Genomic DNA, 18462 nt, shown 5'->3' with positions numbered 1-18462 from the left:
ATGAGGTGGCCAAAGTACTGGAGCCTCAGCTTCAGGATCTGTCCTTCCAGTGAGCACTCAGGGCTGATTTCCTTAAGAATGGATGCGTTTGATCCATGGGACTCTCCAGAGTCTCCTCCAGCACCATAATTCAAAAGCATCAATTCTTCGGCGATCAGCCTTCTTTATGGTCCAGCTCTCACTTCATACACCACCACTGGGTAAACCATGGCTTTAACTATACGGACCTTTGTTGGCAAGGTGATGTCTCTGCTTTCTAGGACGCTGTCTAGGTTTGCCATCGCCTTTCCCCCAAGGAGCAGGCGTCTTTTAATTTCGTGACTGCTGTCGCGAAATTTATTATTATTATTATTAGGTAAACGCCACCAGTGGGGTGGCGGTTATACCAATGAAAGGCCAGGGGGTTTGCCCGGGGACGGGGAAGGGTTGTCTTTTGGCTTGAAGCGTGAAGTTGAGTTCGGAGTTAACCACGCAGCTAACCAATTATTTTAGGAAGGCAAGTCCAATACCAACTGCCCAAACTTTGGCACGCAAAAAGCCCTAGAAGCCAACCGTAATTGCTAAATTGGAATTCACGGCACCTAGCACTTTAACTCAACTGATTTAAATTAACTTACTCTGAGTCACACCAATTAAATTCACAATTTGACTGTAGGAAACCTTAGCCATTAAATTAACTCCCTTTGCATAAGAATCAATTAAAGTAAGGAATTGACCGCAGAAAAACCTAACCCTCAGCAACAAAAAACCAATTAAATCCCTCCTGATCACGACTAAATTCCTAGCACTTTTGTAACTCCACAGAGAAAGAGCCCTTATAACAACCCCCCCCCCGAGCAGCTGCGTGGCAAGCAAGCCCCCCCCCCCCCACTGGGACAGCAGTTGAACCAAAAAATTGCGCTTGCCAGAACCTAATTAAATCAAATGCCGTATGCTGAAACTCCGCCCTGGTCCTTATGTTCTTATAATTAAAGCGCAATGAGAAATTGAAGCCGATAAGCTAAGCCTCTCCCAAGATGGCGCCGATAATCCCCGTAGCCGAGGAACCACGTGGTTTACTCAGAATGGTGACGCTGCGTCGTGCCACCCTGGCAAGCGAAAAATTAATATAACAGCTCGAATCAGTCAGCGGTAGCCCTAACGCGCCGCTGCCCCCTTTTCCCTCTGTTTGGCTTCTCGTGAGGGAATTTAGCCCCAAAGCCCGAAGAACGCTGCGCAAGACAAACCTGAGGCGGGGAATTGCCACACTTAAAATGGCCGCCTTGATCAACCCCCTAACACACAGGTGGGGCACACACGTGGGCCTACAGCGAGCGACACTGTGCCGTGTAACCTAGGCCCGCTTAATAAAAATTAAACCAGATTACAAGAAAGGGGGACAGTCCCGCAGGCCGTTAAACAATTAACCCAATTGGGCCGCCCGAAACAAATCCAGCCCCCGGGCAGTGCTCCCCAATACGTTACCACCTCAGACGGAGGGTGCTTAGCCGCCCAGGAAGCGGCAGGCAGGCGCCCGGGGAAGGTAAGGGGATGCCGAGATAAAGCACCTCGAGCGCCGTTTCCACGCCGATGTCGTTGCACGCTCTGAATACGCTTCCTCCAGCGGCAACAGGGAAGAAGCAGCGAAAACAACCCTAAAAATCAAAACCCCCCAGCGATTTCAGCTCTGAACATGGAAGAAAATATATATGGGAAGAGCCTGGTCACCACGAGGCCAGGAGCCCGTTGGCTGGTGGCCACGATCTCCTGGTCGGAGCCGAAAAATAGAGCTTGCGGAGGCAAAAAGAGAGCTCGCTAGCGATCCGAAGGAGATCCAAATGAAAGTGACCCGAAGCAACCCAAGCCCAGCCCGAACCCTGCGCGTGATTTCAGCTCTTTCAAAGGCGTCCGGCAGTGGCTTCTTCGGCGAGGCGGCAATGCGTGGATGGCCTGGCGCGCCCGGTGGGGTCGGAGGGCTACGCACGGGTCGCGGGTGAAAAGATAGACCGACTAAGAAGCGAGCGGAGAAGCAGCGCGAAAACTGGAGCAAAAGCAGCAAGGAGCGAATCCAGCCCGTCAGCATCGTGAATCTGGCCTGCATGACCATTTCAGAACCCGCCAAGTGTCCGAGGCTGAAAGCATCTCGCCGCCCGCTCAGTCAGTCCCCGTGAGGTACATGCCACTGGCGTGGTGGCGGCTCTCCCAATGAAAGGCCAGGGGGTTTCGCCCGGGGACGGGGAATTGTTGTCGTTTGGCTTGAAGAGCGAAGTTCAGGTTAGTGGAGGAAGGCAGACTTGGGTTGATTCGGTTTCATTGCGTAGACGTTTAAAAGTGGGAGAAGGAAGTACAGTCCTATTTCTGTGAGTGGCATAGGGGTCTTTCCTGTGGAGTTTGGAACAGACAGGGTTAAAACTCCGTGGTGCCCTGCATCTGGGAGGGGCCGGAAGCAGCTCTTTACGTCACAGGCTTTGTCTGTGAGAGTTACTTTCAGTTCTACTGAGAGACGCTGAGAGACACAGCTAAACAGACAGGCTGTGTCTGTGTGCTTTTGGAAGCACGGAGAATGCAGGAAAACTCTGATGGAAGAGACTGATTTATGGCTTGTAAATAAACGCTTCTAGAGATAAGAACCGATCTGTCTTTTGGACTTAATTTATCCCTTTCTCACATGGACGCCCATAAGCAAGTTCTTTGTGATCTTGATGGTCTTCTGTCTAGGACCATCAGGGTTGGCATAGCAACTGGGCAGGGCTCCTGTGTATGTGCTGGTATGCTCAAGGGATTATGGTTGACCTCTTTCAAACCTTCCCCATTTTGTAGACCTTCCTTCATGGAGTAAAATAAAAGTAGAACAGTGTAAATCTGATGTATGGTTGATTTTCTATGAATTTATAACAGAAGCGTAGCGTATGTAGTGTGTGAGTGTGTGAAGTTTGTACAAACTGAATGTTTTTTGGGGGGGGTTCCTGCGACATTATCACAATATCATGGGCTTCATCCGTTGTACATATTCTAAGTAATGTAAATGAATATAATGTCATAATTCAACATATTTTAACAAATTAACAAACCTGTGTATGGATAAAGTTTGTTTTACATTTGTTGTTTTAAAAGGCTCACTTTAAGAAGAAAACCTTGCAGCTGCAGATTGCTGTCACCTGTAACTAAAATCAATGCTGCGCCTGTCTATGTACATTGTAAGACTTGTTCACTGCAGAAACCACTGGGTTATAAGTTCCATTATCTGGATACTTCATATACGGCATGTACTTTTATAGCACGATTGTTTATATTTTAATTTGTTAGATGATCTTGTGGTCGATCCACAACTCTGGTCACTGCTCCCTGAGAAAAGCTCAAGAACTCTGGGCAAAGACAATGGGTAGATCACTAGTAGGAATTTTATTACTGGGAGTAGATCTCAGGCTCTTGGAAGTTCTGTCATTGTGGTTCAAGGTACTAGCACAACTTTAATTGCCACTCATCTTGTTCATGTTAACTCATTTTCCAGTATTTTGCTATTAACATCCTAACCACTATTGCCGTGTAAAGAAACTCTCTTTTATTTTCATTTGGTATGCTTATCATTAGAATGTTAAATAGGAAAGCTTTGGTTTTCTTTAAAATAAATAGCATTTATTTTATTTTATTTTCCTTTTGGGGACATATCCACCACATGTGGAATAAGGTTCCCTCATTTTGTCTGCATCTCCAACACTTATTGCTGATATTTATTTATTTTGACTGTTTTGGATGGGGTCAGGTACCATCTAAAAATCAGATAGCACGTGGTGAATTTTATGTCTTTTCCCATAATTCCCCCCATTTTTCATCTTCATTGGATATCCACAATCGTGTGCCCATTTCACCTTCACCTCCTAGTCCTTAAGGTTCCAGTCCAGGAACAATCTGTGTGGTTTTGATAATATCTTTGTATTATTTAATATATATATTTTTTGAGAGTCACCATTTAATCCAGTTTACATTACAAAAAAAGGAGTGTGCACACTACAAAATAATCTTGATATGGGATATTAACCAGTTTACAGCTTCCATTCTGTGCAGGAAACCTGCTCCAGCGTGGCTGTTCAGAGCCAATGGGACACCACGGAAGCCTCTTGCACCCTAGGCATGCTGGGAGTCCAGGATAGCCTGCAGGGATCCCCCAGGAAATGGAGTTAAGATGCAGCCACCAATTCTGGCTTTGGTTTGACTCCGTCCGGCGATGTTTCTGGAATCTTTTCTGGGAGAGGCTCTGATGGAACCTCTGGATGATCTATCTGTTCCTGAGTGATGGCATCTAATTCTGCTAAAATGGCATCTTCATCTTCTACAGTGAAGCTGCCAGCCAGCATTTCATCTATTTGTCTCTGGTATTCCACAGCTTCCTGGGTTTCATCCATGATCCTTTCCACTTCTTCTATTGACATAACCTGGTGCATCTTATTTAAACACTCATTACCAATTTTGAGGCCCTCAATCACTTTCATCTCAATTTGTGTGAATTCAATATCCTGGACCATGCGTTCCAGGTTGCTAATTTGGTTTTCTGTCTTGTCTAGCAGTTGCTCTTGATACCGTTTTTTCTTCAGCAGAAACTTTGCTTTCTCTTTCTTGCCATCTTTTAATAGTTGCCGAGCAAAAGCCCTCTCCCGCTCCAGCTGCAGCGATATCCTTTTCTGATATTGCTTTAGTTTGTCCCGCTGCTGTTTCAGTTGCAGCACGGCCTTATCTTGCTCGGTGACCCGGCTCTGCCGCTTGCGCCCGAACAGATTCCCCATGGCCCCGCCCGCGTGGCCCTATTTAATATATATATTTTTTAAAAAAAAATCCGCTGTTATTCTGTCAAGTCCATTTATTTTTTATCTGGAAAAAATTGTTTAATTGGTAATCTTTCTTTTTTACTTTTGATTTCCTTTTATAGTTTTCCTTTTTTGTAATTTTAGCATATAATAACAGTAGTAATTATATGGAAATGGGATAATAATATTGAAATGAATAAAATGCTTAACTCGCCAAGATTTTTATTGTTTGCAGCTTCCCAAGAAAACTGAAGGAGATTCTCTCCTTTTTGGCTTTTATCTCTTCCCTTTATAACTGTCTCTTTAAGTCCCAACAGTCCTGCCCCACCCTCCCGCTTACAGGATATCCTTTCTACAGATGTCAACGCAGACCCAATGATGGAAAACCCTCCGCCCAATTCCTCGTGACCACAAGGCTATTTATTACCTGCAGCAACACCAACAAAAGCCACCAGAGTGGCCACAGCTATCTCTTTCCAAAGGATATAGACTGACAGGGAGGGGGCTGACAGTCTTTTCTGTGATGTGGGTATGATGTATCGGGGGGGGGGTCCTTGGGCTACACCTCTTCTATGATGTATGTATGATGTTTCTGGGGGTGGTCTTGGACTCCAGGGTGGGCAATTAAAAATGTCTATATAGGGGCTTTCATGCATTGCTCGGGGTCCTCCTCCTCTCTCCTGCGTGTGGGGGAGCACCCTGTTGCTAGTATGTCACATGCCCCCGTTTACTTTCCTAGGCTTGGGAAGTGTAAGAACAGAAGTCAGTCTTATCTCTTCCACTCTGCTGTGCTTTTGCACTGTTCTTTGTCTCCCTGTCTGTTGCTGAAGAAGAGAGAGGGTGCCATTATGATCCGTTTGGTGTCGTTTGCAGTCGTTTGGTGTCGTTTGGTGTCGTCTGCAGATGTGATGAGCATCCCCTCAGTTCCTTCATCCATGTCATTTATCAAAACGCTGAACAACAACGGGCCCAGGACAGAACCCTGCAGCTCCCCTCTGGTCACTTTTCCCAGGATGAGGAGGAACCATGAAGGAGTCCTCTTTGGGTTCGGTCAGTCAAATCCACCTAACAGTTACCTCATTCAGTCTCATTTTACCACCTTCCTCTCATAAATATCACAGAGGACTCTGTCCAAAGCCTTACTGAAATCGAGATGCACTATTTCCACAAAAGTCCACTGATCAACAAAGTTTTTAATCCATCCAAAAAAAGAAAAAAAGAAAAGGAGAGATTTCTCTAGCTTGTCTTGTTTTTGACCCCTGGGCTCTCACTTGTGGGGTGCCTCAGGGTTCCGTCCTCTCCCCCATGCTTTTCAACATTTACATGCAGCCGCTGGGAAAGATCATCAGGAGGTTTGGCCTGGGTGTTCATCAGTATGCAGATGATACCCAGCTCTACCTCTCTTTCAAATCAGAACCAGTGAAGGTCCTGTGTGAGTGTCTGGAGGCGGTTGGAGGATGGATGGCGGCTAACAGATTGAGGTTGAATCCTGACAAGACAGAAGTACTGTTTTTGGGGGACAGGAGGCGGGCAGGTGTGGAGGATTCCTTGGTCCTGAATGGGGTAACTGTGTCCCTGAAGGACCAGGTGCGCAGCCTGGGAGTCATTTTGCACTCATAGCTGTCCATGGAGGCACAGGTCAAATCTGTGTCCAGGGCAGCTGTTTACCAGCTCCATCTGGTACGTAGGCTGAGACCCTATCTGTCTGCGGACTGTCTCGCCAGAGTGGTGCATGCTCTGGTTATCTCTTGCTTGGACTACTGCAATGCACTCTACATGGGGCTACCTTTGAAGGTGATTCGGAAGCTACAACTAATCCAGAATGCGGCAGCTAGACTGGTGACTGGGGGCGGCTGCCGAGACCATATAACACCGGTCTTGAAAGACCTACATTGGCTCCCAGTACGTTTCCGAGCACAATTCAAAGTGTTGGTGCTGACCTTTAAAGCCCTAAACGGCCTCGGTCCAGTATACCTGAAGGAGTGTCTCCACCCCCATGATTCTGCCCGGACGCTGAGGTCCAGCGCCGAATGCCTTCTGGCGGTTCCCTCATTGCGAGAAGCAAAGCTACAGGGAACCAGGCAGAGGGCCTTCTCGGTAGTGGCGTCCGCCCTGTGGAACGCCCTTCCAGCTGATGTCAAAGCAATAAACAACTACCTGACATTCAGAAGACATCTTAAGGCAGCCCTGTTCAGGGAAGTTTTTAACGTGTGATTTTACTGTATTATTGGTTTTTATGGAAGCCGCCAAGAGTGGCTGGGGAGGCCCAGCCAGATGGGCGGGGTATAAATAATAAATTATTCTTATTCTTATTCTTATTGAGAAAGCCATGCTTTCATCCTGTATGTTTATATTGTAAAAACTTCAGATGAAGGGCAAATAAATTTTTAAAAGCATAAATGAGGATATTGACAAGCTGGAACCTGTGCAAAGGAAGGAGATTTATGTCTTTAATTTGGAAACCACATGACCCAGTGGTGCTGACTTGGATAAAATATTGGTGGGGGGCCAGGTACGTCCTGCCTTGCACAATCCATCATACGATGCATGTGTGGGAATGTTCAGGGGTGCAGGAAAGGATATGTTGTCAGAGTATATCCTTATCCAACTTGTGTTAACAACTTCCACAATATCAGCAGAGTAACATTCCCTTTTTGGGGACGCAGGTGGCGCTGTGGGTTAAAGCCTCAGCGCCTAGGACTTGCCGATCGAAAGGTCGGCGGTTCGAATCCCTGCGGCGGGGTGCGCTCCCACTGCTCGGTCCCAGCGCCTGCCAACCTAGCAGTTCGAAAGCACCTCCGGGTGCAAGTAGATAAATAGGGACCGCTTACCAGCGGGAAGGTAAACGGCGTTTCCGTGTGCGGCTCTGGCTTGCCAGAGCAGCGATGTCATGCTGGCCACGTGACCCGGAGGTGTCTTCGGACAGCGCTGGTCCCTGGCCTCTTAAGTGAGATGGGCGCACAACCCCAGAGTCTGTCAAGACTGGCCCGTACGGGCAGGGCTACCTTTACCTTTAACATTCCCTTTTATTTTAAATTTGCAGCGTCTGCGTTTGCTCAGGCTCGCCTCTATAATAACTGTTCTGGTATTTTCCCCTTATTCCCTCATAAAATAGAAGAGACGACACAGTCTTTTACAAAATATAAAAAGAGTTTACTCACATTCTGTTCACAATCAGATCCCAGAAGGCAGACTTAGCTTAATGAAGTAACATACACTTGGAGTCTATCCCTTAAGAAGACAGTCCCTTTTTCCTCTCTTGGCTGGAAGCCAAGAGGGCATCTCTGGCTTAGTAGATGTTGCGTCTTCGATGCATGTGGTGAAAGAGAGAGATGGCTGCCCTGCCCTGTGCTTTTGTCATTACCTGCACAGGTGAGGCCACACCCACCTCTAGTTACATGCAGAGGAAGTCTGTCTCGGCCCAGAAGGAAACAGGAAGTTTACCTGCTGGCTGGACAAACATCCCTCCCCATGTGTAAACATGTTCACTCTAGGAATGTTGTACTTGACTGCTCTTGTGTTTCACAGCATGCATGCCATTAGAATGGCAATGCCTATAATAGCAGCAACTTTTTAAAAAAGTAATACTTTGAGCCCATACTTCAATTTCCCAGCAGCTCCCCTTGCCCCAGAGACACTTCTAGCATTCCATCTCCTCTACCTGTGGCATTGTTCAGCAGTGGGGAAAGTGACCTCTTCACAACGGATGTCCATTTGGTATGGCCCTTTCCAGGTTTTTTCCTGCCCCTTGTCTTTGTCTTTCATTTGTTCTCCTATGTGTGTTGTCAGTAGAAGCCACAATTCTGTGGGTACTCTAGGTGGTGCAGCAAGCACCTAGAAGCTGACTAGAGGTTGAAGTGCCGATCAAACTTCAGTTTTGCGCTCTATTAATTCCAGTTAGCAGTACTGGGCGCGGTTCACATTCTGGGGCAGTGCTTTTGTCCAGCAGAGGGTGTCACAGGGCCAGCCTACTTTCCCTTTAAAGCAAACTTGGGTCTCCAGCTGTTTTTGGACTACAACTCCCATCATCCTAGCTAGCAGAACCAATGGGGAGGGATGATGGGAACTGTAGTCCAGGAGCTGCTGGGGACCCAAGTGTGGGAAAGCCTGCTTCAAAGCAGCTTTTCCATTTTGCCCACAAAGATGGGACCTGTCCACGTTTGTATCTTCTTGTATTTTGTTTTCCTCATGACCTTTCTGTGTTTTGTTTTTTTTAAGAGGACAAATTGAAAGAGAAATTGTATGGCACGTTGCAGAAGAATAAAAGGTTGTGTTTGAAAAAAACACACCAAAAACTGGGGGGTGGCATCCTTAAATATTTTATTGGGGGTGGGGCAAAGACAACTAGGCCTTTAAGAGTTGGTGCCTATTCCCTACACCCACAGGTCTCAGGATGGTTACAAATTTTTTTAAAAAAAACACGATAAAAAACACCACATATTAAAAGGGCATTAGATGTGAATTAGCCAAAAGCCTGGTTAAAAAGGTGCAGATTTGCCTGGCTCCTAAAGCTGTATAATGGTTTTTCTGACCATTGTATGGATTCTTTGATGAGAAGTAAGATTGGCACTCTGACTGAAGCTCTTTCCACATTCCACACACTGATAGGGTTTCTCCCCTATATGAATTCTTTGATGGGAAGTGAGATTGGAGCTATCAGTGAAGCTCTTTCCACATTCCACGCACTGATAGGGTTTTTCCCCTGTATGAATTCTTTGATGGGAAGTGAGATTGGAGCTACATGTGAAGCTCTTTCCACATTCCACACGCTGATAGGGTGTCTCCCCTGTATGAATTCTTTGATGAGAAGTAAGGGAGGAGCTCTTCCTGAAGCTCTTTCCACATTCCACGCACTGATAGGGTTTCTCCCCTGTATGAATTCTGTGATGGGAAGTCAGATCGGAGCTACATGTGAAGCTCTTTCCACATTCCCCACACCGATAGGGTTTCTCCCCTGTATGAATTCTTTGATGGGAAGTGAGATTGGAGCTACATGTGAAGCTCTTTCCACATTCCCCACACTGATAGGGTTTCTCCCCTGTATGAATTCTTTGATGGAAAGTGAGAGAGGAGCTACATGTGAAGCTCTTTCCACATTCCCCACACTGATAGGGTTTTTCCCCTGTATGAATTCTTTGATGGGAAGTGAGAGAGGAGCTCTGAGTGAAGCTCTTTCCACATTCCTCACACTGATAGGGTTTTTCCCCTGTATGAATTCTTTGATGGGAAGTAAGGGAGGATCTCTTCCTGAAGCTCTTTCCACATTCCACACACTGATAGGGTTTCTCCCCTGTATGAATTCTTTGATGGGAAGTGAGATGGGAGCTCTGACTGAAGCTCTTTCCACATTCTGCACACTGATAGGGTTTCTCCCCTGTATGAACTATTTGATGGGAAGTAAGATTGGCTCTCTGGCTGAAGCTCTTTCCACATTCCATGCACTGATAGGGTTTCTCCCCTGTATGAATTCTGTGATGGGAAGTGAGAGAGGAGCTATCAGTGAAGCTCTTTCCACATTCCATGCACTGATAGGGTTTCTCCCCTGTATGAATTTTTTGATGGGAAGTGAGAGAGGAGCTACATGTGAAGCTCTTTCCACATTCCACGCACTGATAGGGTTTTTCCCCTGTATGATGTCTCTGATGCTTAGTGAAATTGGAGCTATGAGTGAAGCTCTTTCCACATTCCACGCACTGATAGGGTTTCTCCGCTGTATGAATTCTTTGATGGGAAGTGAGATTGGAGCTATAAGTGAAGCTCTTTCCACATTCCACGCACTGATAGGGTTTCTCCCCTGTATGAATTCTGTGATGGGCAGTAAGAGAGGAGCTACGTGTGAAGCTCTTTCCACACTCCACGCACTGATAGGGTTTTTCCCCTGTATGATGTCTCTGATGCTTAGTGAAATTGGAGCTATGAGTGAAGCTCTTTCCACATTCCACACACTGATAGGGTTTCTCTGCTGTATGAATTCTTTGATGGGAAGTGAGTTTGGAGCTATCAGTGAAGCTCTTTCCAAATTCCACGCACTGATAAGGTTTTTCCCCTGTATGAATTGTTTGATGGAAAGTGAAACTGTGGTTGTGAATGAAGCTCTTTCCACATTCCACACACTGATAGGGTTTCTCCCCTGTATGAATTCTTTGATGGGAAGTAAGGGAGGAGCTCTTCCTGAAGCTTTTTCCACATTCCATGCACTGATAGAGTTTCTTTCCAATGATATTTTGTTGATGGGAAGTGGAATGGGAGCTCTGGCTGCAGCTTTCTCCACACTCCAAATTTTTATGTGGCTTCTCCTCCCTGGGGATTTTATCGTGGTCACCTTTGCTCTCAATTTCCAATTCATCAGAATCTGCAATGGAGACAAAAAGGGATTAGAGCCTCAGGAACAAATGGAGAAGAAATGAAACGAGTTGGGTGTGTGTTCATTACCTGTGTTGTTTGTCATTTTACCAACATATTTATTATTAGATTCTGAAGAGTTGTTGAATGTTGTTTTCTCTGATATATAGTAGTGGTCAAAATTGTGGAAGGTTGAAGCTGACACTGAAGATGGCCTGGGAAGTTCACACCAGCCCAATCGTGGTAGAAAAAGCAATATTTTGATGAAGATTGTTCAAAGAAAAAACTGTAAGTTTCTGTTTATTGTGGGGGTGTTAGGTTCCCAGGTGTTATAGGGGGCAATGTTGAACTCTGTGAAAATATATGAGGTTGGCCCACAGATGTATTTTTTGAATTTCCAGGCAGATATGACGATCCCACAGGGAGCCTTACCAAGAGAGGCCAATATCCCACGATTCTCCTCCATGACGTCCTTATGCAGAGCTCTCTGGTCAGGATCCAGCAACACCCACTCCTCGTCCGTGAAACGAACAGTGACATCTTCAAAGCACACTGGACCCTAAAAGAAAAAGGGAAATGTCCTCCTCTGAGACAGCAGAAATATGATCTGCTACACAATGCTCTGTTGTTTCCTTCCTGTAATAATAATAATAATAATAATAATAATAATAATAATATATTATTTATACCCCGCCCATCTGGCTGGGTTTCCCCAGCCATTCTGGGCGGCTTCCAAAAAACACTAAAAGACAATAATCTCTTAAACATTAAAAGTGTCCCTAAACAGGGCTGCCTTAAGATGTCTTCTAAAAGTTTGGTAGTTATTTTTCTCCTTGACATCTGGTGGGAGGGCGTTCCACAGGGCGGGTGCCACTACCGAGAAGGCCCTCTGCCTGGTTCCCTGTAACTTGGCTTCTCGCAGCGAGGGAACCGCCAGAAGGCCCTCAGCACTAGATCTCAGTGTCTGGGAAGAACGATGGAGGTGGAGACGCTCCTTCAGGTATACTGGACCGAGGCCGTTTAGGGCTTTCAAGGTCAGCAGAAACACTTTGAATTGTGCTCAGAAGCGTTCTGGGAGCCAGTGTAGGTCTTTCAAGACCGGTGTTATATGGTCTCGGCGGTTGCTCCCAGTCACCAGTCTAGCTGCTGCATTTTGGATTAGTTGTAGTTTCCGGGTCACCTTCAAAGGTAGCCCCACATAGAGTGCATTGCAGTAGTCCAAGCGAGAGATAACCAGAGCACGCACCACTCTGGAGAGACAGTCTGCGGGCAGGGAGGGTCTCAGCCTGCATACCAGATGGAGCTGATAAACAGCTGCCAGGGACACACAATTGACCTGTGCCTCCATGGACAGCTGCAAGTCCAAAATGACTCCCAGGCTGTGCACCTGGTCCTTCAGGGGCACAGTTACCCCATTCAGGACCAAGGAGTCCCCCACACCACGCCTCCTGTCTCCCCAAAATAGTACTTCTGTCTTGTCAGGATTCAACCTCAATCTGTTAGCCGCCATCCATCCTCCAACCGCCTCTAGACACTCACACAGAAATTTCACCGCCTTCACTGGTTCCGATTTGAAAGAGAGGTACAGCTGGTTATCATCTTTATACTGATGAACACCCAGCCCAAACCCCCTGATGATCTCTCCCAGCGGCTGCATGTAGAAATTGAAAAGCATGGGGGAGAGGACGGAACCCTGAGGCACCCCACAAGTGAGAGCCCAGGGGTCTGAACACTCATCCCCCACCACCACTTTTTGGACACAGCCCAGGAGGAAGGAGCGGAACCACTGTATGTCAGTGCCCCCAGCTCCCAGCCCCTCACCATGGTCCAAAAGGATGTTATGGTCGATGGTGTCAAAGGCCGCTGAGAGATCCAGCAGAACTAGGAAACAGCTCTCACCTTTGTCCCTGGTCCACCGGAGATCATTGAACCAGTGCGACCAAGGCAGTTTCAGTCCCAATATGAGGCCTGAATCCCGACTGGAAGGGATGCAAATGGTGCACTTCTTCCAGGCGTGCCTGGAGTTGTTCAGCAACCACTCGCTCAATCACCTTGCCCAAGAATGGAAGATTTGAGACTGGGCGATAGTTAGCCATATTGACAGCATCTAAAGATGGTTCTTTAAAAAGCGGTTTGATAACCGCCTTTTTCAGCGGTTCTGGGAAGGCTCCCTCACAGAGAGAAGCATTCACGACCCCACGAAGCCCATCTCCCAGCCCTTCCCGGCTAGCTTTTATAAGCCAGGATGGGCAAGAATCAAGGAGACAGGTGGTTGGTTTCACTTGTCCAAGCAGCCGGTCCACATCCTCGGAGGTAACAGATTGGAACCGATCCCACACAACTTGACTAGACAGGACACTAGCACTCTCCCGCCCCAGCCCTGCTCCCACGGTGGAGTCTACCTCTTCCTGAATCTGAGTGACTTTATCTGCAAAAAACTTTGCAAAATCATTGCAGGAGATCATGTGGCCCATACTGGGCCCCGATGTAGCAGGTGGTTCCACTAAATTGCAAACCCCCTGAAAAAGTCTCCTGCTGCTGTTTTCTGCAGATGCAATAGAGGCGGCGAAGAAAGTCTTCTTTGCCGTCACTACCGCCACTTGGTAGGCTCGACATTGAGCTCTAACCCGTGTCCGGTCAGCTTCAGAATGAGTTATCCATCACCGGCGCTCTAGCCATCTCAGCGATTGTTTCATTGCCCTCAGTTATCAATCTAGAAATAAAGTAAGCCTCTTTTGGATGGCCATCTGTCTTGGATTATCTAGCAGATTCCTGCATTGCAGGGGGTATCTTGACTCTGGGAGACAAGCAGAGAGGGTGGCTTCTGGCAGAAGGAACAGGGAGCCACCGGTGGCTCCTCCTTCTCCTGACTCACCTTAGCCTCTCGACTTTCCTCTCCAACTTGCCTGCTTCCTCTTCTGCCTCTGATTCTGCACTGCATTCTTCTACAGAGTCTCCCAGCTCACTAAGCCCTGTTTCCCCTTCAGCTTCTGACACCTCCTCTTCCCAGGCTTCTCCCTCTTCCCGCTCATGCTTCCTCCACTTCCACTCCTTCGGCTCTGAGCCATCTTCCCTTCCTGGTTCCCCGGCTTCTTCCTCCCACCATTCCTCTGTGCCCAACCAGTCCATGACATTGCTCCATCCCTCGGCCTCTGGCCCCACAAGGCAGCTTCCCCTGACCTGATCTGGTTCCACAGCCGCTGCTTCCCTTCTGCCCCCATGAAAAGGTGGATCAGGAGGTCTTGCCGGCATCCTTCTGCCATCTGCAAGAGAAAAAAGGTAAGCAGGACACCTGGAGTGCCTGTTTCTCACAGGTGAAACAGGGCATCTCTAACTGCAGATGGGCCTTTGAGAAAGCCTTTCCTGCTGAGAGCATTTGGAGGTTTGTGCCCATTTCATGTTTGTTCTGCAGAAATACATCTCTCCTCCTCTGGACCCTTGTTCCCAACTGTCTCCCCCAAAACAAGATGAAAAGAACCCTCAGATGAGTTGGAAAACTACAGAACGAGACCAAATGGAGAGAAGCCTCCTTCCTCCTTACCCAGTGACCTCTCTCTGGTGTCCAACGGAGGCCTCTCTGCCTCACAGGAATCCAGGTCCATTTCTGCAAAGAGATCCTTTCCCTGAAAAAGAAACAAGGATTCAAAACAGAGAATGGGGAGAAATACTAGAAAGAGAATGACAAAGACTTGAAGGGTGTGAGATCTCATTCCATGGATGCTTTCCAAGAAAAAAGATGGGCCATCAGCAGACCATTATGGGATGTTTTCTGTCCTGTTTGGAGCCCCTTGGGAGTATCCAGAGGAAAGTCGCTCTCACCTGCTTCCTCTCCTCTGCCTGACTCAGGAGGAACCCTTCGGCCAGGGCCACCGCCTGGGAACTGGTCTCCGCTCCACAGTCCCTCACCCAGCTCTCCATCTCCAGTGGAAGGACAGCCAGGAACTGCTCCAAGATCACCAGGTCCAGCATCTCAGCTTTCGTGTGCCTTTCCGGCTTCAGCCACTGGTGGCAAAAGTGGTAGAGTCGGCTGCAAACCTCTCGGGGTCCTTTGGCCTCCTGGCAGCAGAACTGCCTCAACTGCTGGCTCTGCACCTCTGAGCGGAGGGTGTCCTCCTCACCCAGGATCTTCTGCACTGGGTTTTCCCAGAACCCCCCACTGCTCCCAGTTTGGCTGCCATGGTCTCTTCCTGCTTTGGGGCCAGCTGTGTCCCGCACATCCATCTGTGCTCTCAGGAAGCCTCTGAGATCGGAAGGAACCCTTTGGTCTTCTGACAAGTTTTGTCCGTCTTAATGAGAGGCTCTAGCAAATCCTACAAAGCAAATACATTGTTCTGTTACAGAATTTGTAGGACGAGGGGGAAATGGTTCGAGGGGGAAATGGGAACCAGGGCTGGACTGCACCGCATCCCAGACCATGAGCTATCTTTTTGAAAAGAAAGAGGAGGAAGAGGAGAAGAAATACGTCTCTAGCCTTCTAGCAATGCAAAATGTGGAGGCAACGGAAGGGATTTCTGTCAGATTAATCAACCTGGTTTCTCCATCCTTCCAGTCAATGCATGAAGTCAGAACCGAATGACAAGGGAGTCATTTGTATCTTGTGATAAATGGATGCTTTTCTCTGGTGGGGGTCCTGACCTGGGGGTCCTCTGGAGTTGCTCCCCACCCCCCACCCTCACCCCACCTCCACTCCCTGCTTCTGTCTCCTTTTCTGCAATATCTGCCGCTGTCCAGACAGATTCGTGGGGTGAGGTCTCTTTTCTTCTCTTCTGAGGGCCAGGAATGTATCTGGCCAACCGCCAGAGGGCCAAGTGGGCGGGGCCAAAGACATCTCCCTTGATTTTTTGTTGTTGTTCTATTAGATAGCTTAACACAAACTGGTTTGCAATGCAGCAGCCAGACTATGGCCTGGGAACCCTCTATTTATTCCTGGCCTTTCTCTCCCACCTTTCCTTCCTTTCTCCCCGTTGTTTTTTTTTTTGGGGGGGAGCTAGTCCACCTCCTCCTCCAGCTTTGGAAAACCATTTGCACATGTTTCCTCTGTTGTGCTATGAGGCTGAGAGATGTCACACAGAGTTAAAGAGCCAGGGACTTCTTTGTTTCAAAAAGGGAGATTTTGTGGGAGTCAGGGATCCTCTGATCTGCAGGAAGGAGAGCGTGGCAGACCTGGCCCCTCCCAGGCAGGACCCTCTCCTCCTCCCTGACTTGGGGTCCCCCCCTGCAGGAGCACATCTGGCCCCCCAGGCACCCTCCCCTGCTGCAGCTCTGGGACCCCCCCCCCCCGTCTCCCCACTGCACCCTCGGGGGGGGGGAGAGAGGAGACTCAACCCATAGCTGGCAACCTTCCCTTTTTTGCGGGAAATTCCCTTATTGCAGCGCTGCTTCCTGCTGCTATCCCGGATTGGTAGATAAGTGAGGCTGCTGATCCCTTATTTTCAAATCTGAAAGTTGACAGCTATGGACTCACCAGATCCCAGGAGGGGGCTGCGATTCGTTCCGCCCTTGCAGGAGAGACACCAAAGCAACACCCCCCCTCCTTGCAGGAAAGGACTGGGGAGGGAGGGGCCTTGGCTCTGGAGGACCAGTCCCCTCTTACTTCCTGTCCTCTCTAGGAAGGCAGCTCACTTCCCTTTAACCCTTGCCAAGCCGAGTCCCCCCAGCTCAGCCATCTCTCGCTTGGCAGAACCTCATTCTTATTATTTTGTATGGATTTAGGGGGCAGCTGCCCCCCTGGCTATGCCCATGCCCAGATATCCTTTTGGGGGTGAGGCTCTTGGCTGGACTCTGAGCATCTCCCTCCCTTGGCCAGAAACCAGAGGAAGAGCTTGCAGGGAAAAGGGCTTTGCAGGAGGCAAGGAAGCTCCTCCTTGAATTCCGGAGTGGAGAGATAGGAGGGGATCCCAGGGTCATCTAGTCCAACCCCCAGCAATGCAGGAATCTCAGCTAAAGCATCCATGGCAGATGGCCGTCCGATCTCTGCTTAGAAACCTCCAAGGAAGGAGAGTCCACCACCTCCCAAGGGAGACCTTTCCCCTGCCAAAATGAGTAATAATGAGTAATAAATTAAATGAGTAAATGAGTAAAAATTTCTTATGCATGCTTTTCATACTAATATACAAAAGTATGCCATTTCCCTTTCCAGAAATGCTCAATTGCTAATTCAATGGACTGAAAATGGATGGCTGTTGTTATTATGTTTAGGGAAGCTTTTAATATTTGATGGACAATTGTATTTTAATATTTTGTTGGAAGCCGCCCAGAGTGGCTGGGGAACCCAGCCAGATGGGTGGGGTATACATTATTATTATTATTATTGTTGTTGTTGTTCATCATCAGGTGAGTGTTCTCCTTTCAAAAGAGGCAGGTGGAATCTCCACGGTTGCTAATAGTATAACGTTGTAAGTGCAGGGAAATATGGGGAACCCTAGATTATCTGCTTGGCATGCAGAATGTCCCAGGGTCAGCCTGCCAGGGCTGGACAAAATCGCTGCCTGAAACTCTGGGGAGCTGCTGCCAGTCAGTGTAGACCAGGGGTCCTCAAACTATGTTTCGCGGGCCGAATCCAGCCCTCCAGGGTCGTGAATCTGGCCTGCACGACCATTTCAGAACCCACCAAGTGTTCGAGGCTGAAAGCATCTCGCCACCCGCTCAGTCAGTCCCTGCGCTGTGCTGAGGTATAACACCGGTCTTGAAAGACCTACATTGGCTCCCACTACGTTTCCGAGCACAATTCAAAGTGTTGGTGCTGACCTTTAAAGCCCTAAACGGCCTCGGCCCAGCATACCCAAAAGAGCGTCTCCACCCCCATTGTTCTGCCCCGACACTGAGGTCCAGCTCCAAGGGCCTTTAGGCGGTTCCCTCATTGCGAGAAGCAAAGCTACAGGGAACCAGGCAGAGGGCCTTCTCGGTAGTGGCCCCCGCCCTGTGGAACGCCCTCCCATCAGATGTCAAAGCGATAAACAACTACCTGACATTCAGAAGACATCTTAAGGCAGCCCTGTTAAGGGAAGTTTTTAATGTGTGACATTTTTGTGTATTTTTGGTTGCTGTGGAAGCCGCTTAGAGTGGCTGGGGAAACCCAGCCAGATGGGCGGGGTACAAATAAATTATTATTATTATTATTATTATTATTATTATTATTTGCTTTTGTTGTTGTTGTTGTTTAGTCGTTTAGTCGTGTCCGACTCTTCGTGACCCCATCGACCAGAGCACGCCAGGCACTCCTGTCTTCCACTGCCTCCCGTAGTTTGGTCAGACTCATGTTTGTAGCTTCAAGAACACTATCCAACCATCTCGTCCTCTGTCGTCCCCTTCTTCTTGTGCCCTCCATCTTTCCCAACAT

General features: G+C 48.1%; 2 protein-coding genes and 1 pseudogene across 3 annotated transcripts in view; all 3 read right to left on the bottom strand.

Annotated features, from left to right (window-relative positions):
• The window catches only part of LOC309369099 (uncharacterized protein), a 99010-nt gene that overhangs the window by 32876 nt on the left and 47672 nt on the right, over positions 1 to 18462 (bottom strand). Inside the window, exons 2-3 of the mRNA XM_081909763.1 lie at positions 14943 to 15363; positions 14665 to 14746 (exon numbers count right to left, since the gene is read on the bottom strand). Of these exons, the coding sequence (XP_081765889.1) occupies positions 14665 to 14746; positions 14943 to 15344 (484 nt within the window). The 5' untranslated portion in view covers positions 15345 to 15363. The remainder of the gene's footprint in view (positions 1 to 14664; positions 14747 to 14942; positions 15364 to 18462) is intronic.
• On the bottom strand, positions 3996 to 4767 carry LOC309368062 (charged multivesicular body protein 6 pseudogene; annotated as a pseudogene). Its single transcript has one exon. The product of its transcript is annotated as a charged multivesicular body protein 6 pseudogene (transcript).
• Positions 5551 to 11525, bottom strand: LOC309368781 (uncharacterized protein; the record flags this gene model as incomplete). The annotated part of the gene is made up of 3 exons (XM_081909088.1): positions 11214 to 11525; positions 10812 to 11133; positions 5551 to 5734 (listed from the first exon to the last, which is right to left on the bottom strand). The coding sequence occupies exons 1-3, from the start codon at positions 11227 to 11229 to the stop codon at positions 5551 to 5553; spliced, it is 522 nt and encodes a 173-aa protein (XP_081765214.1). The 5' UTR covers positions 11230 to 11525.

Source organism: Podarcis melisellensis (genome assembly GCF_964234715.1).
Source record: "Podarcis melisellensis genome assembly, chromosome: 4".
Classification (NCBI taxonomy): domain Eukaryota; kingdom Metazoa; phylum Chordata; class Lepidosauria; order Squamata; family Lacertidae; genus Podarcis; species Podarcis melisellensis.
Note: the sequence above shows the minus strand (reverse complement) of the source record. Positions and strands in the feature narration are given on the sequence as shown.